Below are 25149 nucleotides of genomic sequence, written 5' to 3' on the forward strand. Positions count from 1 at the left end.
ATTTACCCCAAGTACATCTAATAATGGTCTATGGACTTTTCCTTTAGGAAGCCAGCCAAACCTCGCCAGGATGAGCAGGTAGACGCAGAAATGATAAAAGAAATCTGAGACGCAAACAAAATGGGCAATGTGATAATAATGGGCGACTTCAATTATCCAAATATAGACTGGGTAAATGTAACATCGGGACACGCTAGAGAGGTACAGTTCCTTGATGAAATCAAGGACAGCTTTATGGAGCAGCTGGTGCAGGAGCTGACGAGAGAAGGAAAAATTCTAGACTTGGTCCTTAGTGGAGCGCATGATCTGGTGAGGGACGTTATGGTACTGGGGCCGCTTGATAACAGTGATCATAATATGATCAGTTTTAATATCAACCTTGAAGTAACTATACACAGGAAGTCAAATACGTTAGCATTTAACTTTAACAAAGGAGACTATGATAAAATGAGAAGAATGGCTTTTTAATATATTTATAAATGATTTAGAGATGGCAACAAATTCCAGAGTTTATGTTTAAATCTTTTTATTAGTGGTAACAGAGCTTGAACAAGTTGCTCAAAAAATGAGACAAACGCAAATTATCAATAATATCACTTAAGTCACCATACACTTTTACATTTTATCCCCCCCCCCCCCTTCCCCCCTCCCCATCCCTCCCTATTCCATCTCTCGCCTTATGTTTATTAATGCGAATCACCCTTGCTTATTCCAAAAGGGTGCATACCACCCTGCTCAATACAACCACACAGAACAGCCAACATCGAAACACAGGAGGTGTCGACCATACGATATAGCCTGCCCCACATGGACTTATATCTTACGACATAATCTGCCCCACATGTACTTATATCTTACAGCCCTTCATCTTATGCCAACACCTCTTTAGAAGTCGTGCAAACTTAGTAATAGGAATCCCCATATTCAAGGGGTGAGTCATCTCTACATTGTGGATTGTCCTTGTCTGCTCTTCTCAGTATTACCTCAGTCCTTCCCGCCTCACCCACCCCCCCCACATAGCTTCCCATCAGTCACTCCACATTCATCCCCTCTCAACCCAGTTCATTCAGCACCTGACTTCTAACTCTAGGGGCTACCACATTCAAATATGCAGTCCATGTTCGAACAAAGTGTTGTCTCCTTTTCGGCGTGTAACGGGCACCCCTAGCCTCCCATAACATGAGAGCATGCAACTTGTTCCTCCAGTACCAGTATGAGGGCGGTATGTCCATTAGCCAGTGGTTCATTATGCATTTCTTCCCCAGAATGCAGGACTTGCTCAGGAACAATTTTTCTTCCCTTGTTCCCACTGTCCATACTCTTGGGGAGCTAAACATTACCCGTTCAAATGTAAAGTGTATCCTACTTCCCAATAGCTCTGATACGAACCGGGCGAGAGACACCCAGAATCCTTGAATGAGCCTACATTGCCATATCCCATGTGCCAGAGAAGGCATGCCCACTCCGCACTTCCCGCATGTATCTGCCCCCACTATCCCGGCATGCCACGCTTGCTTACCCGAGAAATATGCCCTGTGGATTGATCTAAAATGACATTCCTGCAGTTCCGCACTATGCACCACCCCTGTCATCCCTTTTAAGGCAGCCATTACCTTCTCGATTGCAAAGGAACCCCCCACTTCTTGCTCCCATCTCGCCACTACCTCACCAATATCTTTTTTAGGCTTCAGTTCTTCCAGTGCCTTATGAAACAAAGAGATTGAAGTCTGCCCCACTGCATCCCCCTTCAGAAAGTCACGAATCTTCCTCCCAAAATCCAATGTGAGTGCAGACTGGGGCAAACCTCTAAAGTAGTGTTCCAACTGCAAGTAGGCCAATTTTGCCAGTGGACCTCCCACACATCTCCTTTCAAATTCCCCATAGGGCAACAGCGAACCATCCACTTGCAAAAAACTCTCCAATAAATACACTCCCTGCCCCTTCATGTCTTGAAAAATACGACTCTCCTGACCCGCCGGAAAGTCCATGTTCCCCACTATCGTCAGCATCACGCTGGTTCCCGGATCCTGTCCCCAGTGCCCTAAGAGTACCCTCCAGGCCTGTCGTAGAGGTTGCAAAAGTACACTATCTTTAAACGGGTTTGGTATCCCCCTTCTGTTAGCGTGTAACAAACAATTTAAGGACCATGGCCTGAAGAAAGCTTGCTCCCAACATATATCGGTATAGGTTGTCTTATTAAGGAGCCAATCCCGCAAGTGTCTAGCCAAGCACGCCCAATTATAATCCTTCAAATCAGGCATGCCCAAGCCTCCCTTACACTGCGCCCCATATACATGTTTCCACTGCATTTTCGATTTTTTCCCCGCCCAACAGAACCACGCTACATGCCTCTGCAGGGCTTTCAGATCTTTAGCCAACAGCCTAATAGGCAAGATCTGCAGCATATACAACCATTTTGGGAATATTATCATGCGATATAAATGTATTCTTCCAAGAAAGGACAGTGGCATGGAAATCCACGCCGCCAGCTGTGCTTTAGATTCCCCAATCAAACGAGGGACGTTAACCTTATACAGCTGCGCTGGATCCATTGGGAGCTGCACTCCCAAGTACCTAAACTCCTTATGTGTTTGACGGAGCTGTGTCCGATTCCAAATCACCGGATCCACCCCCGCACTAACTAGTGCCTCCGATTTCTCCAGATTCAGTTTAAACCCGGAAAAGTCCCCATATTCCCGCAAACTGTCCATCAGTTGGTCCAACGAACTCTGTGGGTCTGTGATCAGTACCAGCAAGTCATCCGCAAATGCCGCAGTTTTAAACTCCTGACCCCGGATCCGTACCCCCTTAATTCCTACATTATTTCCAATTTCCCGCATTAGCGGGTCCAGGGTCAATACGAACAAAAGCGGCGAGAGCGGGCAGCCCTGCCGGGTTCCCCTCCCTATAGTAAACCAGCCAGAATATAGCCCATTGACACTTATTCGCGCCCTAGGCTCCGTATACAAGGTCTGTAAAGCCTTCCCAAAAAATCCCGTTATGCCATATGCCTTTAAGGTCTCAAACATAAAGCCCCAGTCCACCCTGTCGAAGGCTTTTTCAGCATCAAAGCTGATTAACATAGCTTGCAAACCTTCATTCCGCACTCGCTCCAGGGCACCAAGTATTCGCCTTAGATTCTTGACTACTTTCCGGCCTTTCACAAAGCCCACCTGTGACTGCTCCAGCAATGTCGGCAAGAACCGAGCTAGTCTATTTGCCAGTATCTTAGCTATAAATTTTGTCTCTGAATTCAACAGAGATATAGGCCTATAGGCCTCCGGCAGGTGCGCTTGCTTGTTCGGCTTCAGTATGACCGTAATATTAGCCTGGTTCAAATGGCTGGGCATCTGTCCCCTACTGATCACTTCGTTAAAAACCTCCGATAATTGTCGTCCTATTCCCGGCCTAAGTAGTTTATAGAATTCATTGCTGAGACCATCCGGCCCAGGTGTCTTACCCAGCGAGCTCTGCTTTACAACCCAGTCTACCTCATCCTCCGTTATTGCTGCATTTAAGATCTGTAGGTCATCATTGTGCAGCTTCGGCACATCAATGCTCCCAAGATATGCCTCACTCGGAGTTGCTATCTCCAGCTGCGGTTTGTACAGCGCTTCATAGAATTGCCTAAAGATCTCCGCTATTTCTCTATCCTTATGCTTTAGCTCCTTTTGTTTATTAACTAGCGAAAGAACTTTCCTGGAGCCCACCTGCTTATGCAATAATCGAGCTAAAAATTTTCCCCCTTTGTTAGCGAATTTATACAGGTGATACTTATAATACAGTGCAGATTTTTGCGCTGTTTGCTGCAGAAGTTCATTTAAAGCTTGCTGCGCCTCCAACAACCGGGCCCGCACTTCTGGTGTCTGAGTGTGTCCATATAGTCTCCTCAAAGCTGTTACCCTCCTCTCCCACCTCTGCACTTCTCGTTGCCTCACCTTCCTCCGAAAGCTATTGTAGGCTATTGTCTCCCCTCGGAGCACCGCTTTCGCGGCCTCCCAGAAAAGCACCGGGTCACTCCTATGGGCTTCATTTTCCTCCTGATATTGCTCCCATCTATTTCTCAGCTGCAGGTGGAATTGCTTGTCTCGGTAAAGGTATGTCGGGAAGCGCCAGGAAGAGGTCCTCTGCGCATCTCTGTTCAATTGCATGTCCAGGGAGACCCAAGCATGGTCAGAGACCACTATTGGACCAATCTTAGTCCCCTGTACTCGTGTTAACATCTCCCTTGCAATCATTATATAATCAATGCGGGATTGCGTGGAGTGGGCTCGGGACAGGTGCGTATAATCTCTCTCTAATGGATTTAGGGTTCTCCAAACATCTATCACATCTAACGCCTCCTCCAACATCCCCAAACCCCTCTGGCTTCTGGACAGCTCCCTTCCCGTTGGCTTAGATCTATCTAATTGCGGTTCTCTGACTTCATTAAAGTCCCCGCCCATCACAACAGGGCCTTCTCCCATGTCCTGTAACCGCCGCAGAAGCTGCTTATAGAACACCTTCTCAAATTTATTGGGCGCGTATATATTGCATAACAGCAATGGCTGTCTCTCTATCTCTAGAGCCACCAGGACATACCGCCCTCTAGTGTCCTTTATAGTTTTCTGTACTTTCACATGCAGACCTTTGCGGATCAGTATTATCACTCCGCCTTTCCCGTCTACTGCAGGGGAATCCATAAACTCTCCCACCCACCATCTCTTCAGCTTCTCGTGTTCTACTTGTGTTAAGTGTGTTTCTTGCAGGAGAGCTATTGTTGCTTTCTGATCATTCAGAACTTTCAAGATTTTCTGCCTCTTTATTGGGGAGTGTATACCCCCCACATTCCAGGTCACAATCTTTATATTTATCATCCCCAAATGCTAGTGTGCCTTCCCATCCTCTGTCTCCCAGTTATACGCACCCAGGAGATGTCCCAGCCACCACCTCCCGGGTAATCTTCTTTATCTTCCACCTCACACCCCGTCCCAGTCAGCCAGATTTCACTCTCACATACCACACACATCCACATTCGTCTCTCTCCAGTAACCCTCCTTTGTCCTACCCCCCCCCCCCGACCCTACTCCTCCTTCCCCTTCCCACCCCCCTCCCAACCCCTCCCCCCCTATCTCCCCCCCACCATACTGTACCCCCACCATGCCCGAAGGCAAATGAGCTTCCGTGTCCCCAGGATTAGGACACTTTCTTACTCCTCTGAGGGTTGCAACCCTCTGGTATCCATGTCAAACTGCAGGCTACCCACAGCCCCAACTATAAACAGTTGCGACTCACAACGATGAGTCCGCACAAACATTTGTAACAAGCAACTTGAAATCTCTTCCAGACTCCTGCGGTCATAATTACCACATCAGACTTGGCCAAGTCTTTAAGAAGTTGTCCTTTCAGCCATTATTCCCTCCATGCACACCTCCGTCTGCTGCTTGCAGTTTGCTGACATAATCCTTCGCCTCCTTCACCCTCTCAAAAAAGACCGCTTGGCCATTGTTGATCACCTTCAGCCGCGCTGGGTAAAGGAGGCTAAACTTGTATTTGAGACCAAACAAAGTAGAGCAGACAGGGGCAAAATCCCTTCTTGCTGCGGAAACTTTCTGCGAGTAGTCTTGAAAGCATAATATGTTCTTCCCTTGGTAATCCAACTTTTTCCCCGCTCTCAGGCATTGCAGAATCTCTGCCTTGTGGGCATAATTCAAGATCTTTAATATGGTTACCCGTGGCCTGTCCATATTATCTCGCCTTGGGCCCAAACGATGCGCCCGCTCAATTCTCAGCTTCCCTCCAAGGCTCGGATGCTCCAACGCTCCTGGCAGCCATTTTTCCAGGAATGCACTCAGATTTTTTTCCCCCACGCTTTCTGGGAGACCCACAAGTCGCAGATTGTTCCGTCTTAAGCGGTTTTCGAGATCCTCTAGCCGCGATTCAAATTCCTCCATCCTGCGAGTTAGTTTCGGCTGCTCTTCTGCTACCTTCCGGACCTCTTCCTCCGCCTGCCCCACTCGCTGCTGCACCTCGTGGAGTTCCGCCATCAGCGTGGCCTGCCTCTCTTCCATGCCGTCCAGCTTGTCCAAAATTAGCTGCAGTTTCTGTCCGACCGTCTGCTCCACTGCCGCCTTCACTTCTTCCGTGATCTCAGCGGCCCATAGTGAGCTGGGCGAAGGTGAGTCGGGCGCTCCTTTGTCCGCCATCTTGCCGTCTCCCGGACGTATGCGGTCTTTGGGCTCCTTCCGCCCCGATTTCGTCGCCATATCTTTTAGTTCGCCGCTCCTTGTCTCCGGTCTGTGCAGGACTCACTCCCGTTCTGGAGCCGATGTTTATTTTCTGTTTAGGACGCCTTTTACGAGTGCAGGTCAGTTAGTGTCCCGGAGTAGCTTCGCCTTCCGCCTCGCTACTCCATTCCCCAGCCGGAAGTCGTCCAAATTCCAGAGTTTAATTACACGTTGAGTGAAGAAAATTTTTTTCCGATTCGTTTTAAATTTACTACATTGTACTTCATCACATGCCCCCTAGTCCTAGTATTTTTGGAAAGTGTAAACAGACGCTTCACATCTACCCGTTCAACTCCACTCATTACTTTATAGACCTCTATTATATCTCCCCTCAGCCGCCTTTTCTCCAAGGAAGAGCCCTAGCCGCTTTAGCCTTTCCTCATAGGGAAGTCGTCCCATCCCCTTTATCATTCTCGTCGCTCTTCTCTGCACCTTTTCTAATTCCACTATATCTTTTTTGAGATGCGGCGACCAGAATTGAACACAATATTCGAGGTGCGGTCGCACCATGGAGCGATACAAAGGTATTATAACATCCTCATTTTTGTTTTCCATTCCTTTCCTAATAATACCTAACATTCTATTTGCTTTCTTAGCCGCAGCAGCACACTGAGCAGAAGGTTTCAACGTATCATCAGTGACGACACCTAGATCCCTTTCTTGGTCCGTGACTCCTAACGTGGAACCTTGCATGACATAGCTATGATTTGGGTTCCTTTTTCCCACATGCATCACTTTGCACTTGCTCACATCAGCCATTTAGACGCCCAGTCTCCCAGTCTCGTAAGGTCCTCTTGTAATTTTTCACAATCCTTCCGTGATTTAACGACTTTGAATAACTTTGTGTCATCAGCAAATTTAATTACCTCACTAGTTACTTCCATCTTTAGGTCATTTATAAATATGTTAAAAAGCAGCGGTCCCAGCACAGACCCCTGGGGAACCCCACTAACTACCCTTCTCCATTGAAAATACTGACCATTTAACCCTACTCTCTGTTTTCTATCTTTTAACCAGTTTTTAATCCACAATAGAACACTACCTTTTATCCCATGACTCTCCAATTTCCTCTGGAGTCTTTCATGAGGTACTTTGTCAAACTCCTTCTGAAAATCCAGATACACAATACCAACCGGCTCACCTTTATCCACATGTTTGTTCACCCCTTCAAAGAAATGTAGTAGATTGGTGAGGCAAGATTTGCCTTCACTAAATCCATGTTGACTTTGTCTCATTAATCCATGCTTTTGAATATGCTCTGTAATTTTTTTGTTAATAATAGTCTCTACCATTTTGCCCAGCACCGACATCAGACTCACTGGTCTATAATTTCTCAGATCTCCTCTGGAACCTTTTTTAAAAATCGGCGTTACATTGGCCACCCTCCAATCTTCCGGTACCATGCTCGATTTTAAGGATAAATTACATATTACTAACAAGAGCTCCGCAAGCTCATTTTTCAGTTCTATCAGTACTCTGGGATGAATACCAGAGTACTGATAGAACTCTGGGATGAATACCATCTGGTCCAGGAGATTTGCTACTCTTCAGTTTGTAGAACTGCCCCATTACATCCTCCAGGTTTACAGAGAATTCATTAAGTTTCTCCGACTTGTCAGCTTCGAATACCATTTCCGGCACTGGTATCCCACCCAAACCTTCCTCAGTGAAGACCGAAGCAAAGTATTCATTTAATCTCTCCGTTATGGCTCTGTCTTCCCTGATCGCCCCTTTTACTTCTCGGTCATCTAGCGGTCCAACCAATTCTTTTGCCAGGTTGCTGCTTTTAATATAGCTAAAAAAATTTTGACTATGGGGCTCATTTTCAAAGCACTTAGCCTTCCAAAGTTCCATAGAAACCTATGGAATTTTGGAAGGCTAAGTGCTTTGAAAATATGCCTCAATGTGTTTTTGCCTCCAACGCAATCTTTTTTTCAAAGTCCCTCTTTACCTTCCTTATGTCACAATGGTGACTGTTTCCTTGTCTGTGCTCACCTCTCCCTCTGGTGGCCAAAACCGGTGGCTGCTATGAACTGTCACCCGTTCCAGACTTCAGCCCCGTCCGGTCCGTATCTTCTGGGCTGCCAGACTTGCTTCTATTGTTTGTGCCTGAACAGCACCCGTAGCTGCCTTGTGATTCCTGCAGCTGAACTTCAGCAGCTGATGGGCTTTATTAATCACCTGGAAACTTCTGTGTTTGCCTTTGCATCATCTAAGGTCCTTGGTTTGTTGGTGTGCTTGTTGCACTTCTGCCTAGTCTGGTTTCTTGTCCAGTTCTAATTAGTCTATGTGTAGTTTAGCTTAGGTTATTGCTTATTCCCTAGTCTGGTTTCTGGTCTGTATTCCTGGTCTAGTTTCTGTTTGTCTGTTCTTGCTTAGTGGCTGCTCTGCAGCTTTCAGTCCTGACTCTTGTCTGCCAGTGTTTTTCAGTGGCTGCTTGGCAGCTTTCAGTTCCTGTCCTCTAGCTTGTCCATTTCCTGCCTTGTGTAGTATTATCTGTCTGTGAGCCCTAGCCCTGTTTCCTGCCTTGCTGCCCATGTATATTCCCTTTCCCTCTGACCCTCAGTCCCTGTTCAGCCTAGTTGATATCCAGTTCCTGCCCTGTCTGGTAAGTCCTGCTCAACTCCTGGGGAAGGGCGGTCAAGTGCAGGTGAAGTCTAGCTGTTTCTGTCAGAGTTCTGCCTTGTCTCTGGTGTGGAGTGGTTTTTCCTGCCACTGCCACTTCTCGGCAGTGGTCCAAGGGCTCACGAACCTAGTTTCTGCCTTGAAAACCTAACACCTTATCAGCACTTTGCATTTGACTTGACATTCCTTATGCCATTTTTTATTATTTTCAGTTGGTTCCTTCTTCCATTTGCTGAAGAATTTTCTTTTAGCTCTAATAGCTTCCTTCACCTCACTTTTTAACCACACCGGCTGTCATTTGGTCTTCCATCCTCCTTTTTTAATACGCGGAATATATTTGGCCTGGGCTTCCAGGATGGTGTTTTTGAACAGCATCCACGCCTGATGTAAATTTTTGACCCTCGCAGTCGCTCCTCTAAGTTTTGTTTTTCACCGTTCTTCTCATTTTATCATAGTCTCCTTTTTTAAAGTTAAACGCTAACGTATTTGATTTCCTATGTATACTGTTATCAAGCGGCCCCAGCACCATTACCTCCCGCACCAGATCATACACTCCACTAAGGACTAGGTCCCAATCAGTAAAAGCCACGAAGCCTTATAGAACTGCTGGATCAAAGATGAAAAACAGTAATTTCTACTGGTGGTTACCATAAATCAGGGGTCTTGAGAATCTTTCACCATCTGACAACCCAAGTAGCACCATGTACCTTGGAAATACCTGAATGGTTTTTGAATAGGGTATGCACAGCACAGCAGATTTTGTGAAGTGTAGCAGAAAGGACAGTCCCAGAGAAGCATTCAAATGTAACGTGCTGGCAAGGACTAGCTTGTGTCTGCTGTAGTCCTGTAACCCTATCACCGAGTGATTGTATAATTTGGACCGTGTTTCCTTATGGACTATGATAAGGGCTGGGTCTACTATAGTGGCAGCATGAATTGGCATTTTTGCCCAAGCAGCCCTTGCAGTGGAGGAGTAGCTTAGTGGTTAGTGCAGTGGACTTTGATCCTGGGGAACCGAGTTCAATTCCCATTGCAGCTCCTTGTGACTCTGGGCAAGTCACTTAACCCTCCATTGCCCCTGGTACAAAATAAGTACCTGAATATATGTAAACCACTTTGAATGTAGTTGCAAAAACCTCATAAAGACAGTATGTGAAGTCCCAGTTCCCTTTCCCTAGATGTAATTCTAAAAGGCATTTCAGAAACAATCTTTTCTAAAGTAACCTCTAGTGTAGACTACACAGATTATGTTCTATACTGTACACCAAGCAATTGGGGGGGTCCTTTTACTAAGGTGCTCCGAAAATGGCCTGCGTTGGTGTAGACGCGTGTATTGGATGTGTGCAGGTCCATTTTTCAGCGCACCTGCAAAATTCCCTTTTTTAGCAGAAAATGGCCGTGGTAAAGTTTCACGCATTAACTGGATGGTAATGGACTACGTGCGTACAATGCTGATTACAGCCGTGTACTGGAACATTTCCAGCGCACCTAGTGGCCGCACGTAAAAAATGAAATTACTGCCCTGGCCTTGCGGCTTAGTAAAAGGGCCCCTTGGTGACCTGACCCTGATTATGTTTCTGGTCGGTTGTCTGTTCATGTTTCGACCCATGTGTTGTTCCTTCAACATAACCTTTTACTGGATTTTCCTCCAGTCAGGACTACAGACTGATCATTAGAAGAAAGAGTACATTAGGAAGTCTGGCATCCTTGACTTGGAATTTACTCCCTTGGGAATTGGAAAAAAATTGGTGAAATTTGTTTGCGAAGTGGCTAGGGTGACTCTTCCACACAAGAGGCTGGAGTAAAGACTTTGTGTCCTAAAAGGAAATACTTTGCTTCAGCATAAGATTTCTATACTGTCTTTTCGGAAAAGAAACTGGTAAAAGCGTTGTACAATATCAATAAAAACATAAAATAAAGAAAAAAATAGAACAGCATAATATTGGCAGGATAGAAAACTATCATAACCAAGACCAAACACTCAAATCATAGCAATCATTCACAGAACACAGACTGAGTATCTCCATTTGGTATTTTCTCATGAGGTCTAAGCATGTCCTGAATGAATGACAGTTTCTGGCTACTCCCAGCACAGAAAAGTGCCCAGACTTTAGAAATATGTGTTTCCTTATAAAACCATTTCTAGCACCTCATATTGTAAGGGGAAAATGCCTAAGGAGTCCTTTTACTAAGGTGCACTGTAAAATGGCCTGCGGTAGTGTAAGCGTGGGCTTTGGGTGCGTGCAGAATCATTTTTCAGCGCACCTGTAAAAAATTAAAAAATGTTGCCAAAAATGGACGTGCGGCAAAATAAAAATTGCCGCGTGTCCATTTTGGGTGTGAGACCTTACCGCCAGCCATTGACCTAGCGGTAAAGTCTCACGTGGTAACCAGGTGGTAATGTCCTACACATGCCAAATGCTACTTGGCGCGTGGCCGGAAAAGAAAAATTATTTTTCGGCCATGCGTGTCAGCTGCGCGCCAGAAATGAAATTACCACAAGAAGTCACGTGGTAGCCATGCGGTAACTCCATTTTGGTGCACGTACACACTTACACGGCTTAGTAAAATGTTCAGCAATCTCGGATGTTTCCGTTGATGTATCTTTATAAAGTGAGCAAAGGTGGTCTTTAGAAAGACCGTTAGTGATTGAATTGCTTATGGACGTCACTGTTGTGCGAGAAAACTTTTTCTCGTACGACTGTGGCGGATTGAGAGTATTTGGTCTGTTTTGAAGAGCCTGATCCTGTTCCCACTTTCTGTCTGACTGCGTCTTTCTCTCATGGGACCTTCGTGTTCTTTCCACTTTTGTGGTTTTTCTGTAAATCTTCTCTGAACATATTGTATGTAATTTTCTTTGACCCTTCACCAGATGCTGAACTTCGATCTCCTAAATGCAAAATGTTGCCAGTTATTACTATCTAGTAAAAAAGGCCCGTTTCTGACACAAATGAAACGGGCGCTAGCAAGGTTTTCCTCGGAGTGTGTATGTTTGAGAGAGTGTATGTGAGAGTGACTGTGTGTGAGAGAGAGAGTGTGTGTGTGACAGAGAGAGAGTGAGTCTGGGTGCGAGTGTGTCTGTGAGAGAGAGTGTGTGTGAGAATGAGAGTGTGTGCAAGTGCGTATGTGAGACACAGTGAGTGTGAGAGAGAGAGTGTGTGTTTCACACAGATACAGTGTGTGTGAGAGAGAGAGTGTGTGTGAGACAGACTCTCTGTGAGACCGAGTGTATGAGACCAAGAGAGTGTGTGAGTGACTGTGTGACACATAGAGAGTGAATGTGATACAGTGAGACATAGAGTGTGTGAGTGAGAGAGAGAGAAAGACACTGAGTGTGTGAGAGAGAGAGTGTGTGTGTGTGACAGATACCTCCCCCCCCCTGGTGTCAGGCCCTCCCTCCCTCTCTCTCTGGAGTCAGGCCCCCCCTCTCTCTCTGGTGTCAGGCCCCCCTCCCTTTCTCCCTCCTTCCCTCTCTCTCTCTCTGGTGCCATGGAGAGCGAGTTGCGAGGGTGTGCTTGGCTCCTTGCGCATGCGTTGTTGTGTTTCGCGTGGCGAGAGAATGAGCACTGGACCCGTGGAGAGTGGCGCTGGTGGCGGGAAGAGTCTGCCTCAGTGTCGCATCGATCATCTGATTAGCGCCGTGGAGAGCGAGTTGCAGGTGGGCAGCGAAAAAGGAGACCCCATGGAGAGGCAGCTGAGCGTTACTGTGCAGGACGCTGAGCTCTGGCAGTGCTTCAAGGAACTGACCAATCCTATTTAATAGAATGCACCTCCAACACTTCTGCTTGTGACGGACCCGGAAGTACAGATGGATACAGAGATCACGGATGCTTCAGGCTTCACTTTCTCGGCTTCAGAATGTTGGAGGTGCTTTTTATTATATAGGATAGAAAGATTTTGCCAGTAAATAAAGACAGTATTTCAGGATGTTGATGGAATGACTTTGTTTTGTATTTTTACATTTTGCAGCTATTTTGGACAAATTGTTACAATGTTTGACCCTCATTCATTTACTTACATAAATAAAATTCTTATAAATATCTCTTTATAAACAGTATAAATAGCTTTCCAACATAAATACATTGATGCATGGCATGAATTTACAAGACACAGTGGCACAGCTGGTTCATCAGTCTCTGACACCTGGGCCCTGGTATTCTGAATACAGTAACCCGACAGCTTCGGGGAAAATAAAGTACAACCAAAAATTGTAAGCAATGGCAATGCATCTCCTGGTACTGGTGATAAAAGGGTTTCTTTATTTCAGCTGTTTGATGCTGGATGGAATATTTAAGAGGAGGTGGGCTGTAGCTGTCTCTGAAAAACCAATGTCTAGTTATAACCCTGAAATGAAGAAAGGGAAACAAGGTTACTTTTGCACATTTGTCCCCATCCTTTGATCTCTGATGCAGTCTCCAATCTCTCCCCCCACTCCCCAGTCCCCTACCATGATTCTCTGCTCACGATGCTACCAGTTCCCTTTATCACCAGCAGGTGGCAGAGTTAGAACAATGTTTGAGGTTATATCACACCCTGTGAGCTCCATGTCCTTTTGCCTGGCAGAGGAGCTGACAACAGATGTAGCACATATACAAAACTAAAATCTATCCAGGTATTACTGATGTAATAAAGAAATCTGTTCATCCATTCTTGTGGAGTAATTCAATTCAGACAGGGCTGGATTCATTTGCATTGTGACTTCTAAGCTGTAGCATTTACAAAGTCCTCCTCCATTAAAGAGGAAATAAATTTCAAGGTTAATAAATGATGAAAAATAAAAAAAATATATATAAATCAATGAATCGTCAATAATAAAAATAATCCCTATGATGACTTTACATTGTAATTTTCATTGTTTTCAAATGCATTTAACTTTTTTTTAACGAGGTGACGACTCTTGTAATGTGAGTCCCTAAGCTGTAGCCTGCCTAATTTATAGGTGAATCTGTAAGTCTGGACACTTATTCATTGTTTATCTCTTCTTTCTGTTTTGTCCAGTGTTCTGGATTGGGGGTTTAATTTGATACCTGCAGTGCAGAGACAATGGAACTGGGTTTGTGCTGCAGGTGCAAAATACTCCCTTTGGCCCCTGTGTATAATATATTATCTGTTCACACATTGTATAGACACAGAAAATAAACAAAGTTGTGACATTCTGGATTGACATTACACTAAAACAGTCAGGTTTTCAGGGTAGCCACAATGAATATGCATGAGAGAAATGTGTATACAATAGAGGTAGGGCATGTAAATTTACCTCATGCATATTCATTGTGGCTATCCTATAAACCTGACTGGCCCAAGAACCCGGCCTGCACTAAGGATATAATGGTTTGCAGTCCCTAAGGAAGTGCACCCCAGGTCATCATACAACAGTGACACCTAGTGTTCAACCCTGGTGTCCACATGTCCCACGTGCCACAGAGCTCTGAGGGCTTTTGATATCACCTGTAAAAGACCTGTTCCTTACAAGTGGAATATGGCAGCAGGTGAGGACCACAAGGAGCCATCTAATGACTGCCCAATGTACTTCTTAACATAACACCACAGACCGAACGGACATGGAGCAAGAGAAAATGCAAAGCTCCACCCCCCCCCCCCCCACCCCCCCAACAAAAAAGCAGTTAGTATAATTTTCAGAACAAAGAGATTATAAAATTTCTATGAAAACAAAAATAACAGAGGCAGCAAAGGGAAGGCAATATCCAAAGACTGAATCAGTTATCTATTAAAAATTCTGCCCCACTGCAATGCACTACAACTAATTGACTTTCTTGCCATCTTGATCAGGTGCAGGTTATCTGTAAATACGGCTACTCTGAGTGCAGCCAGAGAATGACAAAAGGAGATTTACCTTTCCACCACTAGGTGGCAGTGGTCTAACATCCCAAGTCGCTCAAGGCTCCTATTCGGTCCAGTTTCAGACCAAAGCAGCCTTTAGAGGTTGTGGCTTTTTTGTTGTTATTTGTGAAGTTTCGTTTCTTGATGTTGGGATAATTATTCAACACTCGGGCCCAAGTCCTCTGGGATCTGGAGTCGTTGTGCAGGTCCCTCAGTAGCCGGGATTGGAACTTCAGGCTTCCAACCTTGTCTCCGCTCTCTCTAGATGGCAAGTATTCTGCGAGCTCTTTATCCAGGATACTGCGCAGTGACTGCAAGAAAGGACAAAAAAACACACGTATTAGAGATCGTGAAAAGCAGTGGCATAGCTAGGTGGGGCCACGGGGGCCTGCCCCCCCAGATTTGCTCTGGACCCCTGGTTGGCTGGCAGGGGTCCCCAACCCCTGCCAGCTGAAGACTTCAGCACTGGTCGGCGGCGGTGCTGCCACATTGCCTGCCCTGCTCTCTTTTCCCCTCACGTTGGGCACGCTCCTTTTAGTGAAATTGAGCAAGGTATTTGCGGCGGCGGTGCTTCAGCTGGCGGGGGTTGGGACCCCCATCAGCCAAGATGTTACAATGGAGGCAGTGGGCAGCGTAGGGGGGAGGCGGCAGAGGGGGGTGACCAAAATGTGCCACCTCGAGGTCTGGCTATGTCCCTGGTGAAAAGAAAGACAAATATCTCCTACCAGCTCTTGTCTCCGCACTAGAGAGCAGAGCAGCAGGAATGTGGACAGAAAGACATGCTCTGTTTCTTGCATTAGAAACCCAGCCGACCCTCATGAAAGATTAAGTGGTACCTCAGCAGATGTACTGGGCTTGGCATCAATATCTCCTGCATGGACAGCTCCTTTCCCCTTGAATCCATTTCTTGCTCTTGCATGGAATGACATACTAATACGTGTTGAGAGTGGGATGAAGGAAATCTTACTTAAAACATTCCCCCCTCTCTGCCATCTTTTGGCATTTCATGCCTATGAAGGAATTCAACCCTCCACTCTCGATGTCACCATTCTCCTTTACTACTTATGGCTCCAGTACACTTTTTCTTCTTGGTACTGTCCTTTCCTGATCTGTTTCTCCATCTGAAACCACTGTACACTGCAGGAACACATTGTCCACTCTCTGTATTCATCATCTCATCATCTCTTTTTTTCCTCTTCCTTTTTCTCAGCTCTCAACCTTCCTTCCATTCATCCATCTCCTTTCTATCTGAGTACATCTCGCCTTCGTCGCTGTCGTCATACCTCTCCTACTCTTCTCCGTACTCTCTTGCTCCTCCTGCTCTCCGCTGGGGACATTAATCCCAATCCTGGTCCTCCACATCAGCTCTCATCCTATTTGTGCAGGTCACACCGTGATATCGCCAATCTAATTTCTGTTCCTCTCCTCCCCCCTTCTTCCCTGCCTTTCTCTTGCGCTCTGTGGAATGCCCGCTGTGTCTGTAACAAACTTTCCTACATCCATGACCTGTTTATCTCTCGTACTCTCCATCTGCTTGATCTAACTGAAACTTGACTTTACCCTGAAGACTCTGCTTCAGTCGCGGCCCTATGCCATGGAGGTTATCTTTTCTCCCATACTCCTCGCCCGGTTGGCCGCGGAGGTGGTGTCGGGCTACTACTCTCACCCTCTTGTAGATTTCAACCTCTTCTTCCACCTCAGTCTCACTTTTTTTCTTCCTTTGAAGTCCACTCCATCCGTCTATTTGCTCCTCTGCCTCTCCGAGTAGCAGTCATTTTTTTACCCCCTGATGTCCCTTTCTTCCTTTCTCACTGACTTTGATGCCTGGCTTTCCTTCTTTCTTGAACCTTCATCTCCTTCCCTCATTCTTGGGGATTTTAACATTCATGCTAATGATCCCTCTGACTCTTATGCTTCTCAGTTTCTTGCTTTAACATCCTCTTTCAGTCTTCAACTGTGCTCCACTGCCCCCACTCACCAGAATGGCCACTGTCATGAGCTTATCCTCTTCTCAAACTGCTCACTCTCCAGTTTCTGTGCCTCAGCTATTCCCCTCTCTGACCATCATCTGATAACTCTCACACTTAAACACCCGCCTCCCCAGTCCCGTCCAATCTTAACCAATACATTTAGGAATCTTCAGGCTATTGACCCTTCTACTCTGTCGTCCAGTGTTTCAAATCTCTTCTCTACCACTATGTTATCCAAGTCTGTCAATGAGGCTGTCTCTTCCTATAATACTATTCTCTCCTCTGCTCTGGATACTCTCGCTCCTCCCATTCCCCGTCCTGTAAAACTTACCAAACCCCAGCCTTGGCTGACCTCTAGAATCCACTACCTACGTTCCTGTTTCCGCTCTGCCGAACGCCTTTGGCTGAAATCCTGTACCCATGCTGACTTCATACATTTCAAATTCTTGCTGACCTCCTTCCAGTCTGCTCTTTTACTTGCCAAACAGGACTATTACATCCAGTTGAGAAATTCTCTTGGCTCAAACCCGCGACGTCTCTTTGCCACACTGAACTCTCTCCTCAAAGTGCCTTCACCGCCAATCCCCCTTCACTTTCCCCTCAGGCTCTGGATGAGTTCTTTCATGATAAGGTTCACAAGATTAAGCTTGAATTCTCAACCAGGTCACCTCCACCTCTCCTTCCCTTAGTCCATTCTCTCAACCCTCCAACCCCTGCCTCCTTTTCTGAAATCACTGAAGAGGAAACTACACATCTTATTTCCTCCTCAAAACTAACTACCTGTTCCTCTGATCCTATTCTCACCCATCTACTTAACAGTATCTCTCCTACTGTCATCCCTTTTATCTGTCATATCCTCAATCTTTCACTGTCCACTGCAACTGTTCCTGATGCCTTCAAACATGCCGTAGTCACACCACTCCTTAAAAAACCTTCATTGGACCCTACCTGTCCTTCCAACTATCACCCCATCTCCCTCCTCCCTTTCCTATCCAAGATACTTGAACGTGCTGTTCACCGCCGTTGCCTTGACTTTCTTTCATCTCAAGCTATTCTTGATCCACTTCAATCTGGCTTGCGATCCCTTCATTCAATGAAACAGCGCTTGCTAAAGTCTCCAATGATCTGTTCCTGGCCAGATCCAAAGGTCTCTATTCTATCCTCATCCTTCTCGAACTATCTGCTGTTTTTGACACTGTTGATCATAGCCTACTCCTTGATACACTGTCCTCACTTGGATTTCAGGGCTCTGTTCTTTCCTGGTTTTCTTCTTGTCTCTCCCAGCGTACCTTTAGTGTATAGTGGATCCTCCTCTACTTCTATCCCACTGTCAGTTGGTGTACCTCAGGGATCTGTCCTGGGACCACTTCTTTTCTCCATCTATACTTCTTCCCTTGGTACTCTGATCTCATCTGGCCCTACGTAAACAGGAAGTGCATCAGAGAGGGTCGGATGTACGCGGCAAAGGGAGCGGAGCTGCATGTGTGAACGGCAGCGCTTTGCGATGGGCGAAAGAGAATGCATTGCAGCAGAGCCTGGGGAGAAGAGTTATTTTAAAGGCAGGCACACAGGCAATGCTGCTGAACGCTGCCTCCCGGACGCCCGTACCGGCAGAGCCACGGGAGAATGGGCAGCAGCAGACTGGGGGATTGGGCGTCCAAATGGCAGATGAAGTTCAACGTTGACAAGTGCAAAGTGATGCATGTGGGAAGGAGGAACCCGAATTACAGCTATGTTATGCAAGGTTCCGTGTTAGGAGTTACGGACCGAGAAAGGGATCTGGGAGTCATCGTGGATAGGACGTTGAAATCTTCAGCTCAATGTGCTGCGGCGGCTAAGAAGGCAAACAGAATGTTGAGTATTATTATAAAAGGGATGGAAACCAAGCATGAGGATGTTATAATGCCGTTATATCGCTCCATGATGCGACCGCACCTGGAGTATTGTGTTCAGTTCTGGTCACCTCATCTCAAAAAAGATATAAAGGAATTGGAGAAGGTGCAGAGAAGGGTGACAAAATGATAAAAGGGATGGGACGACTACCCTATGAGGAGAGGTTAAGACGGCTAGGACTCTTTAGCCTGGAGAGAAGGCGGCTGAGAGGTGATATGATAGAGGTTTACAAAATAATGAGTGGGATAGAGCGGACAGATGTGAAGCATTTGTTTACGCTTTCTAACAATAATAGAACCAGGGGACACAAGATGAAATTAGAATGTGGTAGGCTTAAAACAAATCGGAGAAAGTTTTTCTTTACTCAGCGCGTAGTTAGACTCTGGAACTCATTGCTGGAGAAGGTAGTGACGGCAGCTGGCCTTGCTGAGTTTAAAGGGGGTCTGGACAGATTTCTGAAGGAAAAGTCCATTGATCGTTATTAAATTTTGGGGGTTTTGCCAGGTTCTTGGGGCCTGGATTGGCCGCTGTCGGAGACAGAGTGCTGGGCTTGATGGACCTTTGGTCTTTTCCCAGCGTGGCAGTGCTTATGTGCTTATGAAGGAGGTTGGATGGGCGGGCCTGGAGGGAAAGTGGCTGAGAGCTGCTGGACTTGATGGGAGGGAGAGGAGGAAGGGGCTGGAAGGCTTCTGGACATGGGAGGGAGAGGAGGAAGGGGAGGGAGAGGAGGAAGGGGCTGGATAGCTTCTGGACAAGGGAGGAAGAGGAAGAAGGGACTGGAGGGAAGGGACAGAGCTGCTGGACATGGGAAGGAGAGGAGGAAGGGGCTGGAGAGCTGCTGGACAAGGGAGGAAGAGGAAGAAGGGGCTAGAGGGAAGGGAGAGAGCTGCTGAACATGGGAGGAAGAGGAGGAGGGGACTGGATGGAAGGGAGAGGGCTGCTAGAGGAAGAGGAGGAGGGGATCTGAGTGAAAGGGAGAGAGAGCTGCTGGATGTGGGAAGAGGAGGAGGGGACTGGAGAGAAAGAACTGCTGGATGTGGGAGGAAGAGGAGGAGGGGATCTGGATGGAAGGGAGAGAGCTGCTGGATGTGGGAGGAAGAGGGGGAGGAGAACTGGAGGGAAGGGAAACAGAGATACCAGACCAAGGAGATGAAGGAACAGGGAACAAATACTAAATGTACAGTATGAGGGAGGAAGAGAGGGCCGGGTGGGTAGGCAGGCAGGGAATCAAGCAACCAAACCAGATGCTGGAAAGGGGAGGGAGTGAGAGGGAGAGAACCTGGATGGGGTAGGGTCAGAGAGGGTAGAGATATAATGGCACTGTGGACAAAGAGAGGGGAGAAGCTGGATAGAGAAATATAGGGACACAGAGAAACGGGGATACTAAACATGAAGGAAGATAGAGGTACAGAGATGGAAGAAGATGGATAGTGGACATGGAGAGAGAGTAGAAACATCAAATGGACATGAGACTTTGGTGAGTGAGTTAAGAGAAGACAGAAGGATGTAGAAACCAACATGACTTGGAAAAATAAAATGAGCAGACAACAAAAGGTAGAAAAAATAATTTTTTTTTTCTATTTTGTGACTAGAATATGTCAGATTTGAAATGTACATCCTGCCAGAGCTGGTGTTAAAATATGGCTGGGGCCCAAGGCAGATATTTAGGAGGGGACCCCAAAGCTTACTAACAGGCTGCACCTTCTTCAGCTTCCAGCTGGCCTGGGGTTCTCTCTGGCTAGGGGCCAAACGCAGTTGCCCTAGTTGTACCTCCCTAACACTGTCTCTTGCATGTGCTATCATATTTTGCACAGTATAGGAAAAAATGCATCTCTTAGTATTTCTCTGTGCTGTGCTAAATGCAAGGTCTGACCTCTTGGGATTTTGATTTAATTTGTTTATGGTTTGTGGTCACTTATTCTGTATTTGGCATTTGTGTTCTCTGTGTGTGACCAAAGTATTCTGTTAGCATCAATTTTCTATGTAATATTCTATAGTACTTTGGCTTGTTCAGTTTTCTTGCTGTATTGATATTTTAGGGCCCCACTGTAATATTTAGGGCATATTTGGGGGAAGCATATGTGTGTTGGTGGACCGTGGCTCAGTGGAGGATGAAGAGGGCAACCTGTTATAGTTCCCCTAGCTCTCAATGTGGCCTGCAGCCACTGAGGCCAGCACTGCTACTCCCATTGAAGTTATTGGGAGTGGGGTAGGTGTGTGATAGGAGTAGGGGCGTGGGCAGGGCATATCAGGTGGCAGGTGTTTCTCTAGTGCCCATCTATCCAACCTGTTGGACCACCCAAAAATTGCCTTCTGGATACTCCACTGGCTCCAGGGCCCCCTCCCCTCCCCTTCGAGTTCGACGCCACCCTTCTCCTCTGAGTTCCAGACTCCCGCGCCTCCCTCCCTCTCTCTGTCTCCCCTCCGACTCCAAGCAAGACCTGTCCTCCGGCAGCCCCTCGCCTTCCTGCGTGCCGGCTGTAATTTAAAAATTCTAACCTCTGGGTCTGGCGTCCGCAGTGAAGGCGAGCGGCACTTCAGCCTGCCTTCCCATCTGTCTCAGCTCTGCCTCTGGTCCCGCCCTCATTTCCTGTTTCCTGTGTACTCACCGCCAATGTTCTGTGGCTGGCTGGTGCGGGCTTCCCTTCCCTCTCACTTCCCATTGGTCCACCCTCTGACATCATCGCCAGGATGGACCAATAGGAAGTGTGTTACGAACCCAGGCATCCAGACGGAGGTGCAAATTATTATATAGGATGGGAATATCAGCAAAACTCTACAACTGAACACAAAAGATACCACTACCTTCTCCTCTTCAAATATGACTCTTCAAAAACTCTATGAATAACCACTTGAACTATAGATGCCCTCTCCACATTGCACAACACTATTGTAACTCCACCAAAGTGTAAATTGTAAGCCACTTTGAACCGAAACTTGTTTTTGAATAATAATGGGATACAAGAATGCATAAATAAATAAAATAAGTAAGGAAAGCATGTGGCACATGGAATTATTTTCAGCATATGTGTTTGTGTCCGTGTTGTCTCTGACCTAGAAGGGAGAGAGGGTATTGAAATAGTCCATGGTTTGGAATTAAAATAAAATAAAATGAAATGAAGGCAAGCGTGATTATTTTTCTATTGGATGTAACTGGCAATGTCAAAGGTTTTGTTTTAATTTCATAAATATATATATGCAAGCCCAAAGAGCTATTAGAGCAGGAACTGAAACTGTGCCCTGCCGCCACCACCACCCCCTCCCTGGCCACCCACCACTCTGCCCTCCTTGCCCTCTCTGATGTGGTGTCTTTGGGACAGGAGCATCCTGAGTTGCTCCTGCCCCCATCTACTGTGCTGAAAAAATGGTGGCCATGACTTCCTGTGGCTGCCTTGCAAGACTGCTGCATAGGCCAGTCTCAATTTCAAAATGGCAGCTAAGACCTCCCGCTGCTGTCTCATCTGCCATTTTGGAATTGAGGAAGGGGGGGGGGTGGAGCAATTTGGGATTTTCCTGCCCCGAATACACCAGTACAGGGTAGGAATGGGAAGGGGGAGTGGTGGGCATTTTCGGTGGAAACCTGATCCTGGATTTCGAGTCGGTTTTGCTGCCGAATTTGAAACTGAAATTTGGTTGGCCTGTAGCTCTAATTATTAGGCTCATCCTTCACTCCTCTTGACAATATAACATAACATTCTGTTGATCTTGATGCATTTAACATTAAAAGCACAGGCACTTCTCCACCAAATAGTATCCAGGAGCAAATTCCATGTCTGAACCTGTATCACTGTTGCATAAGCAACTTCTGAGAAAGCTAAACAACTCATTTACTAGGTTTTTCAGTAGAATTTACAATACAGGAAAACAAATACACATTTGATATTCTAACAGCCAGTCCAGCAGTGATACAGGAAAACATGTGGAGCATGTCTCATGCAATAATTTCCAACCCCTCTGCATGCATGCTTGTATGTACATATATGTATTTGCTGGTGTAATTCTCCTCTTGGTTATTGCTTGTTTTACTAGCTATTATAGCATTGATTCTCTCATGCCATCTACTCTCCTTATCACTCTATTAGAGATCCTATGTACTTGTCCTAACCTCTGGTGAATTCAGACACTGATTTCATGTCCACAAATTCACCATCCTTTCCGTGAAGAAATATTTCCTCAAGTTACTTCTGAGTCTATCTCCTTTCATAGTAACATACAGTTAATGACAGCAGATAAAAATCTGAACGGTCCATCTAGTCTGCCCAACAAGATAAACTCATTTTACATGGTATTTGTTACTTTATATGTATACCGGAGTTTGATTTGTCCTTGCCTTTCTCAGGGCACAGACTGTAGAAGTCTCCCCAGCACTGTTCCTGTACTAAATGTTCTGAAGCTAATGTCGAAACCCCTTAAAATTAACGCTCCAGCCCATCCATATCTATTCAGTTATGATCAGGGCGTAGATTGTAGAAGTCTGTCCAGCACTGTTCTTGTACTAAAAGTTCTGAAGATTCTGGAATCCTAAAGAGTTACACGATTCCGGAATCCCAATTAGTAGCAACATTCCACGTAGAACCCCAAAGAGTAACATAGTAAATGACGGCAGATAAAGACCTGAACGGCCCATCCAGTCTGCCCAACAAGATAAACTAATTTTATATGGTATGTGATACTTTATATGTATACCGGAGTTTGATTTGTCCTTGTCATTCTCAGGGCACAGACCATAGAAGTCTGCCCAGCACTCTTCTTGTACTAAAAGTTCTGAAGATTCTGGAATCCTAAAGAGTTACAAGATTCCGGAATCCCAATTAGTAGAAACATTCCATGTAGAACCCCAAAGAGTAACGTGGAGGGGCATAAGCGAATGCAAACGCCCATCTCCATGGGCGTCTATCTCCAAGGACAGGAGTGGGACAGACCGTATTTTCGAAAAAGATGGGCGTCCATCTTTTGTTTCGATAATATTGTTGGTGCCGGGCAAATGCATCAGATTTGGGCGGATTTGAGCTGGGTGGAATCATTTTTCAGCGATAATGGAAACCGAAGGCGCCCAGCTCAAAAACGAATAACTCCAAGGCATTTGGTCATGGGAGGGGCCAGGATTCGTAGTGCACTGGTCCCACTAACTGAATGGAGAAAGCCCTTCCCTTACTAATCTGGAAAGGAACGGGCATGCATGAAGAAAATTGAATGCAAATGAGCTGCTTGCTGTTAGCTCATTTGCACACGATTTCCTTCCAAAGGAGGGTGCCCGAACTGCCCAGATGACCACCGGAGGGAATCGGGGATGACCTCCCCTGACTTCCCCAGTGGTGATTAACCACCTCCCACCCTGAAAAAAACAACTTTACAAACTTTTTCTTTTTTTAAGAGTATATCCTTTGCTATGCCTCTGTCCCTGGAATATGTCTAATTGTTACCTAGGCAAAGTCCTTTGAAAGAGGCCGAAGATTGCCTCCTCTCTGTCCATATCTTTTCAGAAGCACCAACCTTAACTATTCTGTGCAGATTACCTAGATATACAGAAATTCCAGGAGCTATATGTAAAACTTTGTACATTTCTACCTCTGACACATCACTCATAAATTTCGCTCTTTTGTGTCAGTCCGCCCTTGACATCTCTGTAGTGTACAAGAAGCAGTGGAGAGTGAAAAATGACTTGCCCAACATCCTGGTTCTCAGCCACTGCTCCAAAGCTTCCAAATTACTCAATTCCAGGAGGGAATCTTTTTGGCTGCTTCACTCATCACAATACAATACTTAGTACAGCCACTAGAGGTCTCTGCTCTCTACACAAGGTAGAAGCTTAGAGATTTCCATCTATAGTGTGTTTAAAAGTATTTAATTATTATGTTGATTGTTTATTTTTATATTATAAGTCATCTTGTGTTCCCTTGGGAAGACTCAGCATTTAATACATAAATATGTAACTCGTTTTTGTCCTGATCAGTCTTATGTGAGGTCCAGGTCAGGCCCAGCATTCTCTGGGAAGTAGGGGGGGGGGGGGGGGCTGCTGGCAAAAATGAATCCGCCCACTCCACACTCTTCTGGCACACAATAATTCAGTGCAGGTTAGAATTTGGTTTGTGAACCAACTGGGTTCCCAACGTCCTACCTGGAATTATGTCCACTATGCCACAGCTACTGCAGGGGGAGACAGTGGACGGGGAGTTTTACACACAGCCCTTGGGATAGCCCTGCTTAAAATAGAATTTAAGTAAAAAAGGGACAACAGTTTTCACAATTGCCAACTACAGGCAGAAGCAGGAAGAACAAAACAAGCATGTCAAATGCAATCTTTTATCTGTTGCAGCAGAGCTCACCCTTCTTTGAGAGACCCCTGTGCAGTTCTCTTAAGGCTCTTCCCCATGGACTAAAATCACAGCCAATTAGTTGAACAGCTAATGAGTGCTTACCTCCTGTTGGGACAAGGGTTTTGCCGCCAAACTTATTATGCACAGTGCAGCCAGCAAAAGTCCACAAGCCAGAACGTGCATGGTCTGCATTCTGGGTTCCACAATAGTGCCGCTGGAGCTAATAGAGAGACAAAT

At 46.1% G+C, this 25149-nt stretch overlaps 1 protein-coding gene across 1 annotated transcript; it reads right to left on the reverse strand.

Annotated features, from left to right (window-relative positions):
• Positions 1-14770: 14770 nt before the first annotated feature.
• LOC115458685 (C-type natriuretic peptide 2-like) lies at positions 14771-25104 on the reverse strand. The gene is made up of 2 exons (XM_030188513.1): positions 25015-25104; positions 14771-15043 (listed from the first exon to the last, which is right to left on the reverse strand). The coding sequence occupies exons 1-2, from the start codon at positions 25102-25104 to the stop codon at positions 14771-14773; spliced, it is 363 nt and encodes a 120-aa protein (XP_030044373.1).
• Between the last annotated feature and the right edge of the window lie 45 nt (positions 25105-25149).

This window comes from Microcaecilia unicolor, unplaced genomic scaffold (genome assembly GCF_901765095.1).
Source record: "Microcaecilia unicolor unplaced genomic scaffold, aMicUni1.1, whole genome shotgun sequence".
Taxonomy (NCBI): domain Eukaryota; kingdom Metazoa; phylum Chordata; class Amphibia; order Gymnophiona; family Siphonopidae; genus Microcaecilia; species Microcaecilia unicolor.

Coding starts and splice junctions, on each gene's coding strand:
- LOC115458685 (XM_030188513.1), bottom strand. CDS start 25,104: ATGCAGACCATGCACGTTCTGGCTTGTGGACTTTTGCTGGCTGCACTG. Junction 15,044..25,014: donor AACCCTTGTCCCAACAGGAG/GTAAGCACTCAT, acceptor CCTTTCTTGCAG/TCACTGCGCAGTATCCTGGA.